This window comes from Struthio camelus, chromosome 1 (assembly GCF_040807025.1).
Source record: "Struthio camelus isolate bStrCam1 chromosome 1, bStrCam1.hap1, whole genome shotgun sequence".
Taxonomy (NCBI): domain Eukaryota; kingdom Metazoa; phylum Chordata; class Aves; order Struthioniformes; family Struthionidae; genus Struthio; species Struthio camelus.
This window is the reverse complement of record NC_090942.1, coordinates 151510290-151530029: the sequence shown is the minus strand read 5'-3', so window position 1 is coordinate 151530029 and position 19740 is coordinate 151510290. Positions and strand designations below refer to the sequence as shown.

Sequence of the window (19740 nt, the reverse complement as noted above, 5' to 3'; positions counted from 1 at the left end):
GTGTCCTGTGTCATGTGGACTGGATGACACGCAGAGTTGTATCCAGAGAGCATGCAGATAGGATGATTCACTGGAGACAGTAAAAAATACTAGAATCCCCATATTATTTTTGTTGCACTAAAAAGCACGTGTTCATGCCATGGGCGGTCTCACTGAGCTGGAGGGACCTGTCCAATCCATCCTGTGGATTTTCTGTGCAGTGCAGAAAGTCAACACTAAGGACCAAGCCCTCCTGCCAGCCGTGTGCTGAGGGTGAGGCATAGCCCACATCTCCTGACAATTTGCTGTATGAGACACGGCAAACAACTCCCTGAGGATCCCAGGAGGCACAAATAATTCCAAGATGTTCCTTCAGCAGAAATCCTGCTTCCAAACCCCGACTGATACCCTCCCCAAAGGATTTCTGCACTCCTGTCAGATCTGGGCGGACCCACCCAGGGGATCTTTTTATACCTTTCTGAGAAGTGCTCTTCACTGCAGCCACAAGCCAGGTTTTATCAAGCTTTTTCCTTGCAACCTGCCAGTAGTGTTTTGATTAGCCAGAAAGATTACTTGCATGCTCTCCAGCGCTGACCAGGATAGCTACAAGCCACATGACTTGTATGTGGATACAGATGTGGACAGGCCCCTCTGCAGCCTGAGAAACCAAAGAGAACGGTCTGAAACACATCCACCTGGCAACTGCAAAGAGAAAATTCACTTTTCATTCTCTGCCCCTTGCCCTCCGCCCTGCTTACTTTTGTGTCCCTTCTGAGGCAGGGGAGGCACGCTCTGGGCAGGTACAAGTAGAACTGAGGCTTTAAAGTAGATTTTCAACACATTATGGTTTTCATCTTTGCTTAGCAGCTAGTTACTGTGCCGAAGCCATGAATCACACCGCTTGAAATGATTCAAGGAGGGAAAGAATAATAATAATAAAGTGGCAAACTAGCTCAGGGATAGGCTTGGGAGTCCTATTAAACTTGAGAGGCTATGATTTCTATTCCCAGAACTGCTGGTTAACACAAGAACAAGCACCATGCTTCCCCACCCCAGCCAAAGAGTTGCACTAGGCAAAAACTGAGGAGCAAACGAGCAACAGGTCAATCCTGTCCTGTGCAGTCAAAAGCTGCCAGCAGATTAACATGGCAGCGCTTATGAAAAGTCTGCAGTAGCTCTGGCAGGCTTTGCTAAATTTATAATTGTAGCTACAGGCTTCATCGCAAACGGAACCAAATATGTGATGTTTGTTTCTGTGGAAGAATGGGAGGAGACTAATGGTAAAGGAGAGGGAGTGGGAGTGCGGAAGCGGGGAGAGGGGAAGGAAGAGAGCTGAGCCCTGCAGAGTTTTTCAGAGACCTGCAGAAAATCATCTAAATAGAGTAGTTCAGACCTCAAATATTGTGCAGTGCTTTGACAATCTTCTGGTTTATGGCATACTTAACAAAGTGTTTTTACATTTACTAGGCTGGAATGTCCATTTTACTGTAGACTCTCTGCTATTTTGCTAGTAGTTTAAAATTTGGACACGTGACAAAAATGTGTGTAACGCATTTTTTAAAGTGTTGATTGTGCTCGTAATTTTAAAGTCAGAATATAAAATAAACATCTCTGCCCTTTCTTCCAGCAGGCAGCACAGAGATCTGCTCTCCGCGTTCTATCTGACAGGTACATTTTGTCATTTTTATGAACTATAAATTGCTTTATGAAACGTTGAGCCCTATTTATTGTGGCATATAACTCATAATCGGATTTTGTCCCCAAAGTATCTGTGAACTGGGATGTTAAACATTTTGCATGCTTGGATTTGTCATGCATGTGTAGAGTTTATTACTGCAAAAATCACAGTCGTCTTGTATTTCACACAGAGTATGCAGAATCCCTTGTTGTGATACCAAACGAGAGATAAGAAACTTACTGGAAAAGGCATGAATGATGCAGTAAATTCTGAGCTTTAGAGTTTGCTGAGATATATCTAAGCTCATTTTTCAGCAATAAGTACTTCATTTATTTTGAGATGTTCGCTTTTGACTTTTTGCAAATTCTTTCCCTGGGAATTACTCTTCTTTTGATGAGATTCTCTATACATTTTATGCACAGAAACAATGCTTTTTTTTACCCCTTAAGTTTTGAGAGCTTGATACTTTGAGGAACTTAATTCATTGTTTACTTCGTCTGGAACAGCAGCAGCGCTTCAGGCAGATAAGCAAGGGACCAAATCCTTAGACGGTATTCAGGCTTTACTCAGCTCTTTTTCAGGCAAAATTCCATTAACTTCAATGGGAAACTTGCCTGAGTGAGGAATTCAGGATTTGGGCCATAGTAAATGTTATAGTTGGGCCATAGGTCTACACAGGTATTTACCTTAAATGACTTTCATAAAAGAGGATTGATTGAAATATAAGGTAGCTTTCTAAGACAGTCCTGATTTCTTTTCCAGTTTTGGGGGTGGGGGGAGGGAAGGAGGAGGAGAGACTGTACATTTTAGTGCCTGTGAAAAAGAACGAGTAGATTTACATTTATCCACAAATGAGGTACTGTGTCATGCCGGCTGACACAGAGTAAATTTCCCCATGCCTAGTTGGCAGCCCCCTCTGCTCCGTCTGGCCCCCCGCCCCCCGCCTCCCTGGGAATAAGCAGTAATTGACTCTCGAAGGCAGCTCAGGCCAGGATTTCTCCAGAGCAGAGCCTGTCACTTAGGCTGAATTATATGTTGTGCATGGATGAATAACATTTCTCTCTGGTCTGAGGCTAAGACCGCCAAAATTATCGTCCTCCTCCCCTCCCCCCCCCGCAACAGTTTACAAGCACCATTTTGTTTAGATTTTTTTTTTTCTCTCCCTTAAGGAAAAAATTTCCTGAGTGAAATGTGTGGGATATGGGTGAAGTCACTGGCTCAGTTGCAGGGCGCACGAGTATTCACTGTAATTGGGCCGACTGCAAAGAGAAAGAAGACTGAGAGTAGCATTATGCCCCTCTGCCCGGATGTGTGCACACTCTCCCAAGCAGCTTTTGCATTTGGTGGGAACAATACTGTGACCGGAGAATATGATTTTTCTCAGCATCAGTCCTCAGGGCTAAATGAGGAGCATTCCTGAAGAGCTGCCCCTGCGAGTAATTAATGAACCTAAAACCCTGCATGGCACTTTCCGTCTCTCCTAGAAAGAGAAGTAGCAGGGCTGGAAAGATGGGTCCTCCCTCAGCAGGCTGTGGCAAGGGAACTGGGAGCAGGCTGCCCCCAACCCTCGGAGCGCCCAGAACGCACAGAATTGCCCTTCACACCATGGGTTTATTATTTATGACCAGGCTTCCTCTGCTTCCCCCTCTCTTCCCCTGAAAGCACCTCTAGAGGCTACAGACTTCCCACCTGCTCCGCAAACATTTGCGAGTTGGGCCACCTTCCTCCCATCTTTCTGGACGAGCCGCTGAAAACCCCCTGCAAACGCACCCTGTGGGAGATGCCTCCTTGCCTTCCAAAGCGCAACTACGTTGAGCAAGCACGAGGGCAAGGGGCCAGTAACTGACACTTTTAGCAGCAGTTTCTGTCTAAGCTTGCCTGAAGCGTGGGCGCATGCGATATTGCCACTCATTGCTTGTGTCCCAGTGGCAACTAAGAACTGCTGGTCATGCACCAGACACTTCCCAGCGCCCCGGGACTGGACGGTCCCTTTTTCCATGAGATGACGGTTTAAATAAACCTCTCAGTTATTTCATCTACTGATTTTTTGGAAAAATATTTTCCAGCTGTTCCTGTTCCAATATTCGCTTTGAGATTCTCTTAAAAAAGATAATAGTTTAGCTAAACAGAAAATGGAAAAAAAAAGGAGAGTTTTTAGACCTGTAGCCATTGCAATACACTACAGTGTATTGCACTCAGTCTTGTTTTCAGAATGGCACAGTAACGCCCAGCAGATTTATGTGCAAACACGAAGATTAGTGACCCAGAAGCTTGACTGAAACAGCTTTTCTCCTTCCAGAAGACCGGTTGCTCTGCACATGCCCTGACTATTTTGCAGGAGGTTCTGTCAGGAAAGATGCACTGGCCCCTTTAGCTTTTCATTCTGTCATGAAAAACCCTCAGTGTTTATACTGCACAGCTTGGCTTTAATTTTATTATGCTCTTCAGTAAAGTGGTTCAACTGTATAGAGTGTTCAGTTTTTGGGAGAGTGAAGAACACAAACTTAAGTCGTACACCTTAATGGTATAGCGCTCTAGCATATCTTTGACCATTTGATTCTTCTATTCACTGCCTGAATAGCTTTCAGATTAAGAAAAATGCCTGTTACTAAAATATTCAGTGTATTCTGTTATTATTTAACAGTAAGTAGTGTGGTTAAGCCAGCTCTTAAACCTGCTCAATCCCACTGAGCTGAATAGATTTTACTGTTGTCTCCAGTGGTCCCAGAACTCTCACCTTAATGCTGAATGGCTTTTAAGCCAATTTTTTTGCAGTCTGTTCCACTAACTCAGAAGCACTTGCTTTGTGGATGCTTTTGCAATGGCAAATGTCCAGCTGTAAATTACAGATGTTTGCAATCATACCCAAACACAACACTCATTATCCTTTTGTTCTTTTTAGGCTGAAAAGCCCACCGTAAAGGAGACCTCACAGTACTTAATCCACACATTAAACTTACTTGCAGCTCATATTCGTGTGCAAGATAAGATTTTCCACGAAGTAAAGATTTACAGTGTCCTAGGGCACTTTTATTCCCCTGGCTGCTTTAATTTCTCTGTGCTATAGTGTAGGCCAAGTGGGGCTGAGTAAGGATTTTGAATGCTTACGGAAAGCATTATGCTGCTGGTGAATTTCCTCTTTCATTGTTAACAGGGAAAAGATAGCTTATTCACTGTGGTGCTTGGGTGGTACTTATGAGGCACGCTTAATTCACTGTTCTGATCTATTATCCTCTTTGTGTACTCATATTGGAGGATGCAGACAGACCTTATTAGCTCTGCGTGTACTAACCTCAGCGCAGGAGCGCAGGACAGAGAGAGAGAGAGTACTAAACTGGCAGGGAGTGAGCCCGTTCAGCCTAGTAGCCATATGGCCGTGCTGGCAAGCCTTCCCATCTCAGCTGATAAGTCCTGTAAAGAGTCCAGCTGATTAGCTTACGCTCAGCACCTGGTTAATATAAGTATGTTTCATCCAGCCCTGAACTGTTAAGCACAGGCTTTGATAAAGTTATTTGATTTACCACCTTAGGCTGTTGATAGACAAGGCGTCTCAACACTAATCTCCGTTTTGCAGTGTAGACAAGCCCCATGTGTGATGGCTGGTGAGTTACACAGCCTGTCTGAGCTCCTGTGAAATAGAAGGAATAGTACTTTGTATTTCCATGTCGCTGTGCCTTGTTCATCCGTATTTGATCATGGTTAGGACATCAAAATGGAAGGTTGCCAAGCATGAGCTGGTTTACCCTAATGGGTGGTTGAGCTCAGGCCAGCTGAACTCAAGACCCTGAGAAGGGACAAATAAATTCAGCAACAGGTGTTCGGTACTGGGAGTTGTGCGGGAGGTTGTGAGACACAGTGGTGCCACAGGGTGGTCTGAAAGCAGAGGTGCTGCAGAACCAGTTTTCACATGCCCACGTTAGCACTCAGCCGTGAGGAGCATCAGACAGAAAAGGATATCCTAGGACAATCCAGGCCCTCCCGTTGATATTGTAAGCAGCCATGAGATGGGTGGTCAGTCCAGTGGGATTGTAGGCCAGCTCTTTTCCTGTAAACTAAGTCACATTGAGACAGACCATTTGAGTTAGGAGGCCTGGGGATGGGCTGTTTGTGAAGTATTAAGGCAACAATAGGCAGCAATTTAAACTTTTAATAAATCGCTTAAAGCAGAGAAGGCAGCTGTCCAAGCAGTCTTAAAACTTTCAGTGGACTGCGCCAAAGATTTCTTGTTCTCAAGTATCTACTTGAGCTGTGATCAAGCGAGGCAGTTAAACTTGTGATACCCTAAAGTAAGCAAATAGTCCAGAGGCAGCTAGCAAAAATACTCATGTGCTTCATGTCACCCACGTATTTATGTTTGTGTTGGACTGAGTTTTTTGATAACATCGCCTTTCACACTGTGAGAGTCCTCCACATGAGAAGCTACGTGGTCAGCTTATCAGTGGAGTGACTCAGCTTGCTGGCCAGCAGGAAAGACATAATATGACAGGTCTGTGTAATCAGTGACAGCCAAGGGGAAGCCTTGGCTTGTGACAGTTGATCTGGGTCCCAGCAGAAAATGAAGGAACTGAGATCATGGGCTCCACAGGATGCAAAGGTTGGCTGGAGAACAAGGTACACGCACAGTATTCTTTGTCATAGAAACAGACATACAGTTCTAGCAGTTATTAGTACATTGATTATGCTTCCAAGATTGTCTCTACAAGAAAAAAGAGAATACCTCTGACAGGAGATTACGGTTTGTTCCCTGCATGAAAGCTTACCAGTTGTTTGGAATCACTGGTGTCCGACAGTCGCAGCCCTCCCACGTGCTAGAGGGTAGCAAAGGTGACTGCTGTTACATCTTGTGGCAGAAACGATCTAGAGTTCTCATTTCTCAGCCTTCCTAGTTGCAGAACTTGAAGGAATAAGAATAATGATATGCATTATATGTAGGGTACTTTTTCCAGCATTGTAGACGGTACCTTTCCTGTTGTGCATTAGAGAAAAAGAGCTCTAAAAAAAAAAAAACTTGTGGGGAAGGTTTGGAGTGAAAAGGAACAGATATCTCTGGAAAACTGGGACTCTATTTCCCTTCATTTAACTTGTGAATAAGATCCGTAGGCACTCATCTGCTACTGGATGTCTTCCCGTGTCTTGACTACTGTTGTCGTTTGTGTGGAATTGTTCTACAGTAGCACCAGGAGACATGGTTTGGATGTGCTGAGCAGAGCTGTTTGAGGGAATTTTAGCAATTATGAGCCCTAGTTAGATATGTTTTCACTAAATACTGAAATTCTTGTAGTGTTTAAGAGAAAGAAGTATTTCCTAAGCGGGAGCGTTAAGATGTGTTTTTTATTCAAGTAAGTGAAAGCCGTTTGCTATCACGACAGCCAAACATTTCCCATCTCCCGATGGGAAACCCCATACTTTCTCAATAGCTCCCCAATGATATTTGAGGGGAGACGATAAGTTCTAGTGCTAGAGAAACAATTGTATTTTGAAAAACATCTATCTGCTGAAAGAAAGGTATGACTTGTAATTTCCAATGTCTTTACTTTGGCTTTTAAGAATCAGTGTGTGGATAATTACATAATTAACATGGGGGGAGAAAGAGACAAGGTGCAGGTCTGCAGTCTTTTGCATATTAGTAAGGAGAAGACAGGTCCCATTGCTGGCTGGCAGCGTGAAGAATATGCAAAGTGCTATTGGGAAGAAGAGTGTATATGTGTGCAGCATATGAAGTGCCTCAGCATATGATTAACCTCACTGGGTATGTAGTAAATAGTAGATAACTGTGATCAAAAAAGTATTCGTGTGATTTATCAAGCTGAGCAACTGTGCATTTTGCAGTGAAGCAGGAGGTCAATCCTGAAATCTAGGGCAAGTAGAGCAATAGGAAATTGCAGGGACTAAGAAGTTAATCATACCGTTGGACTGCTTCCATCTGGTTTTGAAAGACAGAGTCAGTTCAGTGCTAGCGAGGACGCTTCACAGCAACAGATCAGGAATTAATTTTTTCAGCAAATCTTCAGCTATCGTTTGCAGTAACACAGGCTTATAAAAATGTAATTTAATTTCATGGGAATAAATCACATAGGACAAGAAGTGTGAGAGTGTTTTTCTAATGTGTGTTTCTGGGGCGAAGAAAGAGGGAAAGCAAGAGAAACAGCAAAAATCCGAGAGAAAACAAACATTAACAATATGAAACCTGGAAGGCATAAGTGGCCATCCAGTTAAATTGTGCAGGTAATCGTCTTTGAAAAATCAGTTTGCAATTGGGAAACTTCTGTATTTTTATGACCCTTGGTGGCATAATCTTCTGTAACCTGTCTGTCCATCTTCATCAGCATGGGTCAAGGGAGCACTGACTTAAAGTATTGTTGAATTGATGCTCTGAGCATGACTTTCATATATCATGAATACATAGTCAGCTATGGGCAGTGAATTTGTTAATGAATTCTGCGTTTTCTTTATTATTTATACTACTTACTATCTTTCAATGAGACTTGAACATTATGCTCCCTTTGGGCAATGCTAGTCCCCTTAGGCAATGAACATGTTGTAAAACAAAGAGGATTTTAACCTTGATAGCAGCTCTTGTAGCTGAAACGTGCTTTATTGGAAGAGGTAGGGAGGACAGCTGATAACATTTTGCCTTTCTTTGGGCTGGCTTCAACAGTAGGATAAAAGAATACAAAGAACTGTATTATGAATGATGTACTGTGCTATTTTTAGTGCTATGCTGCAAAAGTGAAATCTTATAAATACATTTGTATCTATTTCCTGGCAGCCTGAAGAAAGAAGGCTCAGGTTTACACAGCACTAATAGCAGGAAACGAGGGACCATGCTGTTCCCACAAATCACTACTCTTTCATTACCACCTTATTTTAAGAAATCCTGAAAATTTGTAACAAAGCAGTGGCACCTCAGTCTGATCCAGTTACGTGACGTTAGCGTGGGACTTTTGACCCTTTTGTGTTTGCGCATCTTGTTCTAGCTCTAGCTCAGGGAGTCTCCAGAGTAAGCAAAGGAGACATTTCAGTTCTCTTTCCAGGAGCCAGTTGTCCATGCGGCAGATGGAAGGAGATTCCCCCTTCAAGCTTTAATCACTCAGTAATCAGCCAAGCACAACAGGGTTTTCTGGCATCAGCCCCAAAAACTCCACGGATGACATGCTCACCCTAGCCAGTTTTCCTGCCTCTCGCAAAAGCAGTTTAGAAATCTGAACTGAACTTCTGGGCTTGCCTTTGTCATTTGTAAGGCTATCTGCCTACTGCCCTCTTTTTTAAAAATCTTAATTTTAAGAGTATTTTCTCCTTTCTCTTGGTTTTGTTCTGACCCTGGCACCAATGGAGGCAAAAAGGAGATGCGAGCCTTGATTTGCCTGGGGGAGAGCAGGCACGTGCTACAGGAGGCCAGTGCCACAAAAAAGCTGCGCTTGCAGCGAGGGTGGGCAAGGGGCTCTTTACTACAGCTTCTTCGTGTGGCCCCCAGTGGGGACAACACACAGTCAGAGCCTCAGCTGGCTCTTTGCTCTTTGCGGGATGAAGAGGACCCTACACAGGAGGAGCAGAACTGTGGCCAGTTTCTTTGCAGGCAACAAAAGGTGAGTAGGTACAAAGAAAGAGGCCCTCTGGGCTTTCACCCCGGGGATTAGCATGTGATTCAATTGGGCCTGAGACATTCCTTCAGTGAGATCACAGTGATAAGGTCTGAGATGCTTTTCTCCCTTGTGAAATCTCATCCATTCTTTTTGTCATGACTGTTTTGATTTTGATGTCGGTTGCAGGAAGAATTTCTTCCTTTCCCCTCTCCTTGACTTGCACAAGAGGCAGATTTACTCTGCCATTGAGGAAGGGCTTCACACTGTTCTAGATTTCGTGCATTTCAGTGAAAGAAAATAAAAATGGAATCTTCGAACAGCCTGGGTTTCCTCCCGAAGAAGAATTGGAACATTTGTGAAATCTAACAGAGCTCTAAGGATTGGAAAGCAGTTTCCCGCCTAGCTCTTTCACATATGCCAAGCTGAAGGTACAGCAGCAGTCCAATAGGGTCCTGCAGCTCGGTGTGTTCCACCAAGTTTCCTACAAATGCTTCATCTTGAGCAAGCATCACAGCTGCTCTTAGAAAGGTTTCAGGCATGTTTGGTAGTACCTCTGGAGAAGTCCTTGGCTAAGAAAGTCCTGGGAAAAAACCAAATCCAGAACTTTCTGAAAAAAAAGATCATATTCATAGGACTGTTTTTGTTTCTCTGCTGCTATTCCTTTGACAATTTTGTCATTTTCCTGCCTTATCAGAAAAAATCAGTGCTTGCTGGGTGACGTACACCAGTCATCTCCTGACTGCCCAAGATTTTTGGCCAAGAAAACGTCATCCAAGCCTCTTGAGGACCACCATCCACACTTGTAAGCAAGTTCTTATTGAGAAGTCTTTGAAGGGGATACACTTCCATAGACCAATTACAGACCCCCGTGGTGGGTCTTATTCCCAGAATCCCAGTGATCCTACTAATTGTAAAAGCCTCTTCCCATCCAAGTAATTGTTTCTTTCGTTCCTTCCTATGAAGAAAAAAATCTCTCTTTCTGTGCACTGCATTGAAATCTGGGAACTGAAGCAAAGCCACAGTTCAGAGAAGTTCTGTGCCCAGAAGAGCTTCCAAAGCAGGGACTTGACCCTGCATTCCTGATATACCCACAAGCCAAATTCAAATTGCTGGGAGTTTTGGGTGAGTAAGGAATGTTGTATCGAGCTGTAGGGCTTGAGCTGGTTAAAGAAGGCATACTTTTTCCAGGTATGTGGAAAGTCTTTCACGCAGACATCAGGAGAAGGAGGTACGCTTATATACTTTTTGGCCAACGCTGACAAATTGGCTTTGCATGCAAACCTTTTGGTTTACCCAAAGAGTTAGTTTGTGGCAGCTGGGAGCATTTTTTCATGGCAAATGTGAAAAGTAAATAGAAAAATGGCAAGTTTCTGGTTTAGTTTGTTTGGGAGGTTTTTTCCATGAAACCAAAGCTTAAATCATGTAATTGTTTTTAATGTTTTGAGCCCCACAGACCAGTAATTCTCTCTGGCTCATTGATGGCGCTGATCAGTGTACACTAGCAATGATTCTTGCTTTACACTAATTCTACCCTTTGAACTCTTGCTTTTAACTTCAATGACCAGATCTTCACTGATATAAATTGTAATAGCTCCACTGATTTCAGTGGCGTTATCTCAGTTATTTGAGTGGCGTTTTTGCCTGCTGAGGATTTGACCTCAGGACTTTGGAAACATTTCCAGTTTTTAAAAAGTGCAGTGCTGCCTATGTGTGTTTCCAAAGGTTGCACAAGTGCATTCTTTACAGGAACACACTGTGCGTGTCGTTTAGACATCAGGACCCAGTTCCAGTTGAACTCAGCCTGACTATCAGCTCCCCCGATACACTCCTCAGCAGCCTAATGAGGAGGGCTGCAGGGAAGGCATCCAGGCTCCCGAACCACTGGAGCTCTTTTGATGGAAGCCAAGACCCCCAAAAAATCAAATGTCTAAAATTCTCAAGTTGCAAGGCTTTCTGCTCAGTCGTCATTTCCAGGAGGTCTGCCTGGTGACATTTTCTTTACAAATCATCAGAACAAGGACTTTCTCCTTTATTTTTTATTATTATTACTTTCTTTCAGGCTCTGTTTCATGGGGAAATTCAGAACTGGAGGGCTTTGCTCCAAACTGGAATGGCAAGAAATTTCAAAATCATCTTCAGAATGGAAGGCCTTCCTTTTCTCAGGATCTCTACTTACAGCACGCTGCCCTTTTTGCAGTCAGAGAGGGGACAGATCATATTATAATTGTGAGCTCTCATGTGTTTTTAACTTAGATGTAAAATTAGGTCTGGCTTGAAACTAGGTGTAAAGAGTCTAAGTTCAGGAATTACATTTTTATAACCTGAAAATGATATCATTTTGAAAGGCAGAAATAAATAGAAATTACTTAAATTAAATTACATATTTTTCCATAGGGTATGATTTAAATGAGACACATGCTATCTTTTATATAGTCTGCAATCTTCTGGCATTTTAACAAAAAAAGAAAATTATATATCTTAAAAAGGAAAAATAGTTATTTTAAAGGGAGATATTTTGTATCTAATGAAATTTACGTTTCATACCAGTGTATCCTGTGTATTAGATTGCTGTAAAGATTTTAAAGGCCTTTTTCATTCTTGACTCAAGCACATAACTTTTCTTCGTGCTTGTGGGAATCTCCCTCATGCACACAGAAGAGAATAGGCTCTTCTCTGAAATTATAGCAGCCAAATAATTCACAATTGCACTTGCTTATTATTTACTGGCACAATCAAGCATAACTGCTCTAAACGAACAAACAGTTCATCAAATAAAAAAAACAAAAGGAGGAGCGGGGTGAAAGAATCCCATGATTCTGATTTACACGGCAGATAAAAATTGTCCCAGAAAAGTCGTAGAGACCTGCCAAGTAAATCTCTCGCTTTGCAATGATCCCTTAAGACACTTTAATGTGCTTGTGCGAGTATCTGAGCTGGCCCTGGCTTTGGCGTGGGGTGTGCGTACCCTGGGAAATCTGTGTTATTTCATAACCAGGAGGGAGATGGCCCCTGACAGCCAAAGGGCTGATGGTTACACCAGCAGCCCCCGGCAGCCAGCAGGGCTGCCTGGCTTCTGCTCTACCACCTCCCTTTTCTTCCCTTCTTGCAGCCCATTTAGAGAGAATAGAGGGCAATGCTGCCCTTCTGGGCCGGGGTGAGAGCCCACAGTGGCGCGAGCACCGAGACAGGGCTGCCCTTTGCTGGTGGCCGGCAGCAGGGCAGCAAGGCTGTGGGGCGGGCAGGACGTTTCTGCGGGAGCGCCGAGTCTCCTCCGTTTGGCTCCCCTTAACAACCATTACTCTTCCGCGCTAATAATCCCCTCAAATACTTATTTCCTGCAGCCGCTTCTTTTAAGGTCATGATGTCCCTTTTTCTAAAACTTAATAAGCTTGATACTGACCATGTGGAGTTAGAGAGGATTTGTAAATATTTGTATCTTCAGTATTATTCTTTTGATAGGAGACGCTAGGACAATATTTCCCACATTAAAAGGGCTCTTGGGGAGGGTTTAGGAACTCTGGCCAGGCTAAAATAGTTGCCTGAAGGAAGAGGAAAAACCTTGGAGAATTACCAGACTCTTTTTTTAAATTTTGAGACAAATGGACTTTTCAAACTTTGCCCTGAAAAGAGATCTGGTCATGACCTACTATAAATCTCATATGGCCATTTAAAACCTCACAGAGCTCTGGTTAAACAGCATTGCACCAGACAAAACCTCCAGGGCATGAGGACATTGCTGCGGTTTTTCCCTTTCAAGCTTGTATATTGTCCTTATAACATATTGCCAATGTTCATAGGACCAAATGAGACTGTGGCCTTTCTTTAATGTACTCGGAGCTCTTGTGCTGGGAGCCTGTGAGGTCAACAGGAAAATATGGAATGAAATCTCCGCCGAGTGTCGGTCTTTCCCAGGCTTCCTGGCAATTTCCAACTTCTCACTCCATTGTTTTCATTTAATAAGACAGAATTTGTCCTCTGCACAAAAAAAAAAAATAGCTAAAAGAGCTAAGACTTAGAAAATGAGGAAATTTGTGAAAGACTGACAGATTCCCAGTGTGCTGAAACTAATAACAAACACTCAATTGTATCAGTTTGAAACTTTTTGGTGCAAATGCCTTATGCAAAAACGTCCCAGCACTTGCAGGACGAGGTGCAGCGGACAGAAAAGAAATGCCACTGGGCTTCCTGTGTGGCGGCTGTAGCCTGCACTCCTGAAATAGAGATGTTGAAAGGTATAGCTCTCGGAAGAACCTAATTTGAGGCTCTTCCAGCTGTCAGATCACATTCCACATTCCTCCTCCCCATGTCGCGGGAGGGATTCATGGCACAGCACCTCTGTTTCAGCTGAAAACGATGATTGCAAAGTCAGTTGTGCACAGCCAGAGAACGATCTGAGAAGACAGCAAAACCTAAACACCCTCTGAGATTATCACTCTTTGACCAATACAGAGATGTACTGTGACCTTTAGTTCAACTTTTCTTTTTATGCCATTGTCTGCATTAGCATGTTATCTGCTTGTCATCTGTCACTGAATTTTAACTTCAGATTGTTGATATTTCCTGAGTATTGTGTGGAAAAGTATATATTTTCCTAAATAATTTTAGGGGATTTCGTGCTGGTGAAAAGTGCCAGGTTGACACCTGATTATCCAAGAATTGTTCAGCAGTGAGGCAAGAATAAATTCCCCCTTCCTGGAGCCTTGCACTATATAATGTTCCCATGCGCATTTTTTATCCCTGAAGAGAAAGGGCAATGTTTAAGCAGATAAGTGCCTTAGCATTTGATGTGGTTAGCTAATCAGAGCTAACACTACATTATTTTCTAAGAAATGTGTTTTGTTCTTCCATTTGGACAAAGTGTAGCATTAACCATTTATTAGCATTACAAGAGCCATGACAAAGTTCTGTCCTCAGGCCACTCTTTACTGCTGGTCTCCTCTGCCTGTATAAGATCTCCCAGGCTACCACAGTGAAGTTGCCCTATCCAAATTGTTAGGGTTGCTTTTGAGGCCGAAAGTCTGGTAAGACTGTGGAGCAGCAGTAAACTGGGGATCTGGTTTGTAATTGTTCTTATGTTAGTAATGTACCACATCAGCTTTTAAATACATTACGGCAAACTGTGAATACTCTTTCTGGCTAAATGAGGGAAAGTACAGCAAATGAATTCCCCTCATCCCACATGGAAAAGACAAGCTTCAGTATCACAGCGCACTCTTTGGCTGCTTGGAGTTGAGCTCCATGGGGCTATCGTGCACTCGCATTCAGTTCTTCAGTTGGGAGGTTAGCTTAAAAGGACAAGTAACTGCAAAAGCCATAGCTGCATGGACCCACAAGTTACTTTTCCAGATAATCAGGGATGAAGAAGTGGTGAAACATGTGGTTAGTCTTACCAATATAAAAGAGAGAGCATGTAGGAGAAGGTAAAATCTGAAAGAGCAGAAGAAAAGATGAGCCTCTTAAGCTAAGAAATTCTCAGTGACTTTTTATTAAGACCATAGCATGCCTGAAAGAATAGATTTTTTGATGCTATTTTCAGGTTGTGATAGGTTCTAGACTGACTGAATCAAAGCTTAGCTTGTTTGAACATTTAAGGCACTCAGATGCACTCTCTGCACCTGTGCTGAGAAATAATTACCCCCCAAAGTCACACTTTTTCTTTTTCTTTTTCTTTCTTTTTTTTTTTAAGTGACACCCAGCTCACATCGCAACTGCAACTCTAAAATTAACAACATATGTTTCCAAAGCTGAGATGTAAACAGAGTTTGCTAAGTTAGGAAGTGATCGCCTTAGGTTTGTTTTGCACCTGGTAAAGAGCTTGTTAAAGGCAATATTGTGACCTTGAGGGTTTTTTAGTTTAATTGCTAAATAAGATAGCATTCTGGTAGCTTTGTTTTAATCTTGCTACCATCTTGTGGAGGGTAGAGTTATTTATTTGGCTGCAGAGCCACATGGCTAGGAAGTGTCTTGTTTAAGTTACATACATCTTTGGTTGACATGACTTATGTTGCAGTTGGACCAAATGAACTTGCCCAGGATACTAAAAATAAGCAAACAAATGTAAAACCCATAACCATATTCGAACTGCAACAAACTAATTAACAATGAACAATACAGTCATCAAATCAGGGTCACAATCAAGACCTGAACCAATGAGTCAGAGCTTTGAATTACCGAATGAACATGTTCAAGACAGAAGGTAACCAGCTTTAAATTATAAGCTTGACATGAGAAGGAGCTACTCCCAGTTAGCGTGGAGGATTGATGCTGTTATGGTTTAGTCGAGGGAAGTACACCCATCAGAGTGAACTCATTAGAAATGCACACTTTAGCATTTCCTTCTTACGTCACATGATTATTATGTATTATCAGTCTTTCACTGTTGTCCTCTCCTGGTCATCAAACTTGAATCAGAGGTCACTCTGAAAATCATACACAGTGACAGCTTTTAAACTATTGATACAAAATTTATGAAAATGTTTTTTGAAGCATTGTTAGGTAAGAACTATGAATAAAATTTGAAATAATTCACTAGCAGAAAATGACAGATTTAAGAGTCTGGCATTTGCTGCTAGGAAACAATTAGATCTTTTCCCCTTTTTCTGGGCAACACCTGTGCATTCATGCATAAGTGAAATAAGGAGAGGTCCTTCCCTTAAAGGAAAGTGTTTCAGACTAGTGCTTTGTTCCGAAGGCTCTTTATTTTGTATGGTTGTTGGCTGCCAGAACAGCACAGCAGAAGCATGCTCAGACATGACAGAGCATAAAACTGGCCCCTCCTGCCTGGTTACCCACTGTGGGCATTTGAAGTGGTTGGAGACGCATCCTCCATGATGAGCGTCTCCTCCAGTGACCTGGGGCTCTTCAGTCTGGTTCTCCACAGACTTTCGGGGGAGCCAAGGCAGAGGGGCCCAGCTGAGAGGCATGACTTCCCCCAGGGTCTCAGGGATCAGTGCTAGCCAGGGAAGTGAGAACACTTCTCATAGCCCCTTCCTTTGTTGTGCTTACTTCTCCTCTTAGATGGAGCCCAATTTTGTGGATGTGGCCAATACAGCCTGGGATCTAGTTTGTGGATCACTGCTGAATATAACCGCAGCCTTGCAGAGTTCCTGAAAGGAACCACAGGCTGAGGTGTGGCACACTGGTGTCCTGCACAGTCCCTGCCCCAGACACTAATGCCAACCTTCCCATGAGGGGAAAGCACTTAATACCCACACTCAGCAGGAGCCATGTCCTCAGGACTAGCTAATAACCTCATTAGCACATACTCTCTCCATGCCTTCTCTATTAATACTCACTTCTTTACCCTAACTTATGGAGCTAATATGAATCCATTCACAGCTTGCACTAATGACTTTTAATCTAAAACCACAGATGGCCTCTGTGCTTTTTATCAGATAAATTCCACCAATAATTAAGCAAAGTTTCTCAGGTCTTCTTCAAGTCAGGCCAACATATCTCACAGCCTTTATTCTTGTGTCACACTTGCCATTGTGTTTCATCCTGTAAAATTGGTTACAGCAACCTGAATAATTAGTTGCTGTATTTGTACAGCATCAGCTCTATACTTACGTCCAGTTAGTTATGCTGCTTTGCATTTTGTCTAGAATCATGCTGTCTAACCCTGGAGAGCACAGGAAAAGTTTCCAAAGTTTTCATCCATGAGATCATCCAAGTAATTTGTAACTGCAGGCGCTGTCTGTCTAACTTTATTTCCCTATGTTAAATAATTGTGATATTGTTTCTGTAAAACCCATGACAACAAAAGTCAAAACAACCTTAAATAATCCACAGACATATGGAATTGTTTTGAGAAAGAAAGTAAATTGCTGAGACTCCTTAAAAATGGAAATCTACCACGGAAACCCCAGCAGTCTCTTTGACAGTGTGCTCTAAAACTTCTCACTTGCTTTGATGTTGTTTGTAATTTATGCTCCTTCGAGGCTCTTAGATGAAGGAAATCATCTATTTTAATGATGTGAAACCTTCTTCTGGCCACCCGAGATGGGAATTCCTGCTCTGTTTCCTGTGCCTCTCTGACAGGGCCAAAGGGGGAAGAAGGGTTTAAAAATTGTCTGGCTGCTAGTGATCAGTTGCATGGCATCACCTACTATTAAGAAATGTCTGTCCAGATGCTACTTATCTCTCATTCATGAGGTTACATGTTTAGTGAAGCTGTCTTTTCAAGCTCCCTCTGCATAGTAGTGTTATTTCACTGGATTAGTAATTCATAAGGATAGGTCATGTAGTGACGATCATAGTCCAAAAGCAATTATTGAAATAGTCACTCTAATTCAAAATTATTTTAATTACTAGTGATGCCTGTCCTTTTTTTTTTTTTTTCATTTCTGTGCCAAGTCTCTTCATGATTCTAAAATCGCCACTGGGCTATCACCTTTGGTAATTGCAGTTCTCTGAGCTGAGTGAACAAAGGAAAAATTAAACTGGAGTGTCTCAGGCAGGCAGACTAGGAAATATATGTTCCTACAGGAAAGCTACTCTCCTCCTAATTACCCTGCAATTGCCAGGTTCAAAATCTAATTTATGAGTAGCATAGATAGAATGGCCACATTAGTCCATTATTTCATGACGATCTTTTCTACTCTTGATTTCAGAAAGGAAGGATTTTGCAGCCCTCAGTGCGTTGGCATTGTCAGCAGCTGCTCTGGGCAGTGATGCTAGACTACTACACTTCAGAGAGTCTCCAAAAAAGAGTAAAGTAGTCTCCTAATAGCAAGGTTTTATAGAAGGAGGGAGGTGCTGTAAAGTGCAATTAAACAGAGAAAGCGTGACCTTATGGGCTGCCTCAAAAATTGCTGACCCCTTCAGAAAGAGAACCAGAAATGTTTGAAGGAGAAAGAAGTTTTCCAGCCACTTCAGTCGTGTTGGGGCAATGGTGTTACATAGCCATCTCAACAAGCTTTAAAAAAACAAGGCGAGACACTCACAGCCAAAGGAGCTCACCAGCAATTCGCTGCCCACATATTCCATATCCCACACTGAGCTCTGTGTTGCCACAGAGCACCAGTGTTAGCGGTACCTGAGCCAATCCTACAGACTTGCAGAACAGCAGAGGCTGGAAGGAAACTCTGGAAATCATCTGGTCCAACCCCTTGCTCAAAGCAGGATCAATTAAAGCAGATTATCCAGTACTGTGTACAGTTAGGTTTTGAATATCTCTGAGAATAGAGACTCCACAACCTCTCTTCCACTGTTCAACCATTCTCACAATAAAAAGTTTTTTTCTTATGTTTAAATGGAATTTCCTGCATTTCAATTTGTGCCCATTGCCCCTTTCCTGTCACTGGGCACTACTGAGAGTAGTTTGGCTCCATCTTCTTTACTCCCTTCCATCAAGTATTTTCACACATTGATCAGATCCAACTTGAGCCTTCTCTGCTCCGGGCTGAACAGCTCCGGCTCACTCAGCCTCACCTCATGTGAGAGGTGCTTCACTACTTTAATCATCTTTGTGGCTGTTTGCTGGACCTGCTCCATTATCTCCATGTACTGGAGAGCCCAGAACTGGGCAACAGTACTCCGGATGAGGTCTGGCCAGGGCTGAACAGATCAGAACAACCACCTCGCTCCACCTATAGGCTACAGGGTGCCCTGCAGCCCAGGGTACCGTTGGCCTATGCAAAGCCCGTCAACATCTTTCTCTGTTGCAATCTAAGACCATGAAAAAGTGTTTCCTCCTTCCCTGAGAAAGCATTTGGTTCTATTACTTGGGAGTTTCACTCTTACAGTATTTCCTTTCAGTTTCATGCACAGAATGCAAACAGAATGCTCTCAGGAATGGGAGATTCCTGCTTTGTTTCATCCTTTTGAGTTTATTTTTCTTTTTCCCTGAGGAATTACTTTTAATGACTTTTATGATCAATAAAACTTTTTGTCTGAAGGCCTGCTGGGGTCTTCAAGCTAGTTATCAATAAAGTCCTCTAGCCCTTTCCCCTAGTGTCTAAGCTAATGGCAAAGACTGAGCACCTGATCTTTCTCCCCAAGCTGAAAATCCCAAAGAGCTATCTTCTTGCTGCAGTGACTGTGGAAAACCATATTCTCCTGGAAACCTATCTATCTCTGTCATCTTCTCTGCAAAGCCCTTGTGCAGAATCCTCTGCTGGCCCCCTTTCCCAGCTGCAGACAGGTGTCCTGATGCACACAGTTTTAAAGAAATGCTAAATGTATATCCTCACAGCTGGGCGTTCAACTCCTAGCTGCAACACATGTTGACTCCCATACCTTTAACTGTCTCCCTGCTGGATCGTGCTGCTAATCATAATTCCATGCCCACCACTTCGTGCAGCACATCCTGGAGCATGCAAGAGCTCAGGCAGAGGACAGAGGAGTCTGCTTGAGATATCGTGATACAAACACCAGGGAGCCAAAAGGGGCCTATTAGCCTTGAGACAGAGAGAGGGGAAGAGGACAACAGCTTGTTGTGGGCACTAGGAGTGAGAAACAGCACTGATGAGCAGTATTTCTCCCTGTTTCCAAGCCCCT

The 19740-nt window shown here is 43.0% G+C and overlaps 1 protein-coding gene across 2 annotated transcripts in view; it reads left to right on the top strand.

Annotated features, from left to right (window-relative positions):
• AFF3 (ALF transcription elongation factor 3) overlaps positions 1–19740 on the top strand; it is a 337446-nt gene that overhangs the window by 253852 nt on the left and 63854 nt on the right. For both annotated transcript variants that reach the window (XM_068924417.1, XM_068924407.1), the window contains exon 9: positions 1607–1647. In XM_068924417.1, coding sequence (XP_068780518.1) covers positions 1607–1647 — 41 coding nt within the window. The remainder of the gene's footprint in view (positions 1–1606; positions 1648–19740) is intronic.